The sequence below is a fragment of the Myotis davidii genome, unplaced genomic scaffold (assembly GCF_000327345.1).
Source record: "Myotis davidii unplaced genomic scaffold, ASM32734v1 scaffold1439, whole genome shotgun sequence".
In the NCBI taxonomy this organism is placed as follows: Eukaryota; Metazoa; Chordata; class Mammalia; order Chiroptera; family Vespertilionidae; genus Myotis; species Myotis davidii.
In genome coordinates this window covers 1,180,848-1,185,428 of record NW_006292342.1, presented here as the reverse complement: position 1 = coordinate 1,185,428, position 4,581 = coordinate 1,180,848, and the positions used below count along the sequence as shown (strand labels likewise).

General features: G+C 57.7%; 1 protein-coding gene across 1 annotated transcript in view; it reads left to right on the top strand.

Moving 5' to 3' along the window:
- The window catches only part of KANK2 (KN motif and ankyrin repeat domains 2), a gene marked incomplete at its 5' end in the record, with an annotated part of 31,480 nt that overhangs the window by 15,948 nt on the left and 10,951 nt on the right, over window positions 1-4,581 (top strand). The window contains 3 exons of the mRNA XM_006765831.2: window positions 483-625; window positions 2,286-2,486; window positions 2,565-2,654. Of these exons, the coding sequence (XP_006765894.1) occupies window positions 483-625; window positions 2,286-2,486; window positions 2,565-2,654 (434 nt within the window). The remainder of the gene's footprint in view (window positions 1-482; window positions 626-2,285; window positions 2,487-2,564; window positions 2,655-4,581) is intronic.

Genomic DNA, 4,581 nt, shown 5'->3' with positions numbered 1-4,581 from the left:
GCAGGAAAGGGTTTCCTTGCCCTAGTCCGACGGGGAAGACAGACTCCTGGTCTGATGGAGGCTCCAATCTGATGGAGGAGGCACAGGCCAGTCTGAAGGAGACTGACGTTCAGTCCAATGAGCAAAACAGCTACTCTCAGCCCTAAATGTGGTGCCAGTGTCGGGGGGCCCAGGCTGATGGAGGGGTGGAGTGGCTTCAATCATAAAGGGCGTGGCTGCATTTGGAGGAGCCACTCCTCGGGGTGTGGGAATGGAGACGAACACCCTGGGCAGAATGGGGTCCTCGGTCTGAGAAAAGGGAGCAATCCGGCCACGCCGAGACGGATGGAGGAGGCCATGCCCAGAGCTCATGGTCGAGCGAAACAAGGCTCCAGTCCGATAGCAGAGCCTGGCCTGGTCCTCAGGGCCCCTCCCCGGCCTTGAGGGAGGCCGGCGGGCGTCAGTGGGTCTGAGGGCTCCTGTCCTCCTGCCCCCTCCCCCAGGGGTCTGCCAGGTGGACAAGCAGAACCGGGCTGGCTACAGCCCCATCATGCTCACTGCCCTGGCCGCCCTCAAGACCCAGGATGACATCGAGACACTCCTGCAGCTCTTCCGGCTCGGAGACGTCAACGCCAAAGCCAGCCAGGTAGGCCCGGGGCACTGCAGACCGGGGCAGCCCTTCCTGGTTACCAAGTCCTGGCTGTGCGCCAAGCCCAAACGTGACCTCGTTTCATGCCCAGGGAGAGTCCCTGCTCCACAGACAAGGAAACTGAGGCTTAGAGAAGCAGAGTCGTTTTCTCAAGGTCAAACTAGGGAGGGGGCTTTGAACAAGGGGGTCTAGCTCCAGAGCCCCATTCTTGTGCCCTTCCCCGGCAGGTGCGGGACCTTCTGGTGGAAGTGGGTGGGGACGGGCGAGGACATGGGGGTCCCCAGCCTGACACTGTCCCGCATGCTGCTGGGTAGTGCGTTGGGCAGCAGGTGGAAGCCGGAGGCTCAGAGGGTGGGCCAGCAGGCACGGGCCCCACTCTCCTGGAGCTCACAGGCCAGTGGGGCAAGAGCCACTCGCATCAGGCAGCACGGAGGCTTGGAGGGGATTTGGACTGGGCTGCAGAGCGCCACTAGAGGCGTTCCGTCAGGGCAGGGTGCGGCCCACTTTCTGATTTGAAATCTCCCTTCAGCTGCATGTTGGGGAGCAGAAGCCGGGAGACTATGAAAGCCACAGGGGTGTGGACAGGGTCCAGGCAGAGGAGCAGGGCAGCCAGGACTCCGAGGGACAGCCAGGGGAGGGGACTGAACAGCACAGACGCCCTGAAGGGAAGGAGCAGGGCGCTGCGATGTGCATGCAGGAGCAGACCTCTTGCTCTTTTTTATTGATTTCAGCGAGGAAGGGGGAGGGGGAGAGAGAGAAGCATCAGTGATGAGAGGGAAGCATTGATCTGCTGCCTCCTGCACGCCCCCTACTGGGGATCGAGCCCGCAACCTGGGCATGTGCCCTTAACCGAAATCGAACCCGGGACCCTTCAGTCCACTCTATGCACTGAGTCAAACCAGCCAGGGCTGGTTTACTTTCTTTAATTGAGGTGAAATGCACACATTCCCCTTTTAAAGTGCACAGTTCAGTGGCATTTAGTATATTTACAGTGTGTGTAACCATCACTATTCCTACTTCCCGAACATCCCATCACCCCAAAGGGAACCCTGCACCCATTAGCAGTCCTCCCCTGCTCCCTCCCCCAGTCTGCTTTCTGCCTCTGGGTTTGCCTGAATGGGTATTTCATACAAACGGCGTCATGTAGCGTGTGTGCCCTTTAGTGTCCGGCTAATTCACCGAACATGATGTTTTCAAGGCCCGTCCCTGGTGTAAGATGCAGGCTGTGGTACTTCGTTTCTTTTTAAGACTGAATAATGTTCTGTAGTATGGGTTTACCACAGTTTGTTTGTTGCTCACCTGCTGGTGAACACTGATTTAATTTTTATAAAGGCTCAGCTGACATACAGAAAAGTGCACAAATCTAGCGTCATATGTTTTTACCTGTTTACACCTGTGAGTTAGGCGCCTGCTTTAGGTGGGCGTGAGGGTGGGGAGACGAGTGGCATCTCCCTGAGGAGGAGACATTGAAGCTGAGACGTGAGGGGCGAGTGAGACAGGACGGGGAGGGGCCAGCCAATGCCCAGGCCTGTGGGGGGAGGACTGTTTGAGATACAGGAGGCCAGCGAGTGGGGCGCTGTTAGCAGCAGGTCACTCGGGAGCAGGGGCCGTGCCTCAGAGGGCGCTTGTGCAGCAACCTGTGGCTTGTCCTGGGCAGGCCGGGCAGACGGCCCTGATGCTGGCAGTCAGCCACGGGCGCGCGGACGTGGTGAAAGCTCTGCTGGCCTGCAAGGCGGACGTCAACGTGCAGGACGATGACGGCTCCACGGCCCTCATGTGCGCCTGCGAGCACGGCCACAAGGAGATCACAGGACTGCTGCTGGCTGTGCCCAGCTGTGACATCGCGCTCACTGACCGCGTGAGTCAGCACTCGGGTGCCCCTCGGGGCGGGTGGGAGCCGGGTGCCGGGCGTCCTTACAGCAGCCATGCTTTGCAGGACGGGAGCACGGCCTTGATGGTGGCCCTGGACGCAGGGCAGAGTGAAATCGCGTCCATGCTGTACTCCCGCATGAACATCAAGTGCTCGGTGAGTCTCAGCCCTAGCAGGGTGTGGCGGGAGGAGCGTGCAGGGGAGCAGGGCGGGGCTTGGGAGGGGCAGATGTTTATGAAGAGCCGATGGTGGATGGGTCCTGAGCCAGGGACTTAGTAGTCATCTGCTTGTTGAACCTCATGGTGCCCCGTGAGGCCATGAGTCACCGAGAGCTGAGACTGCATGGTCATGGTTGACATCTCGGTATTTGAACCCAGACCTATCTGCACGCTCTTTAAATTATTTTAAAATATATTTTTATTGATTTCAGAGAGGAAGGGAGAAGGACAGAAACATCAATGATGAGAGAGAATCACTGACCAGCTGCCCCCTGCACGCCCCCTACCCAGACATGTGCCCTGAATGGGAATTAAACTGACCTTCTGATTCAGGTCAATGCTCTCAACCACTGAGCCACACCGGCCAGGCCAAATGCATGTTCTTAATCACCATTCACTCATTTGAGAAATATTTACAGAGCCCTGACTGTCTCTGGCCCTCATCTAGGCCCTGGCAACCAGCACTGAACAAAAAGGAAAAAAAGTTTCTGCCCATCATAGAGCAGACAATCTAATAAGAGACAAAATAAAGCAAACTGGTGCAGCATAGCAGGGGATGGTGCGTGCTGGGAAGAAATATGAACCAGGCTGTGAGGGACAGTGAGTGACGGAGGAGCTACCTGAGACCTTCATGAACTGACGCTTGAGCCAGCACCTGAGGACGTGAGGGAGCAAGTGTGTGGCTTTCCAGGCAGAAGGAACAGACAGTGCGAAGGCCTGAGGCAGGGGCTTTCCTGCGTGTGAGGGGCGTCAGGGAGCCCCAGCGAGAAGAGAGGAGGGCAGGGAGGTGATGCCACAGATCACGCAGGGCCCGTGGGCCACCGTGGGGCTTTGGGTTTCACTGTGAGCGTGTCCGTGTGCAGAGGCCTTGAGAAGTCTCGCTGTAAAGAAACCCGACTTAACTGTGTTTAACCCAGCATTTCTCTTATGGACCACAGAAACCTGAGGTGTGTATTTTTTAAAAAGCTTGCCTAGCAAAACACTCTTCCAGAAGCACAATAGGGGGATAATACTGATACCAGCTGTGTCCTGGTGCCTGTGGAGGGAAAAGCCCTTCTAGTCTGATGGAGGAGACAGTCTTTCCAGTCTGATGGGGGAGACAGGGCGGTCCCTGTAAGCCTCACAGCGATTCTCCGTGTGGTGGAGGAGACAGTATACTGAGTGCCTACTGGGTGTGATTGCTGGAACCTTCCACAGTAACTAACCTGATTCGTTTGCATAAAGTACGATTATTATTTTCTACTCCGTTTTTCCAGGTGGGGAGGCAGAGGCTTAGAATGGTTACATCCTTGGTTCAGGGTCTCACAGCCAGGAAGGGGCAGAGGCCCCCGGGTCCTTCTGACTCTAGACCTTGGGCAGGAGCCTCACTGCCCCGCCCACCCCCACCTGCACTGGCCCCAGCTGCCCCGAAGCAAATCCGGGTTTGGGTTCAAGGGTAGCATCGTGGGTGTCAACCACGGCATTTCCCAAAAGGTCCAAGAGGGAGGTTGCAGGCGAGCTGTCCGTCTCCGCCTGGCTCCCAGGTTCTCCTGAGGCTTCGAGCTTTTCTGGCTCCAGGGCACCCACCCGGCCTCAGTGTGCTGCTCAGCATCCCCTGGGGATCCGCTTTGGACCTCAGTTTCCTCAACTGGAAGGTGGGGCCGATGGGGCTGGAGATGGCTCGCTGTCTGATCTGCGCTCCTGCCCCCAGGGACTCTGAGGCAGGAACCCCAATCCTCTCTGTCCACCCGGACCTCTGCCACAGCCTCTGCCTCCCCCACCCTCACTGCCCCTCACTCTGCCCTCCCCACAGCAGCCAGAGGTCAGTGCGGACACCTGAGTCAGCACTCAGTCCTCTCTGGCTCCCACCTCCATTGGAGAAAAAG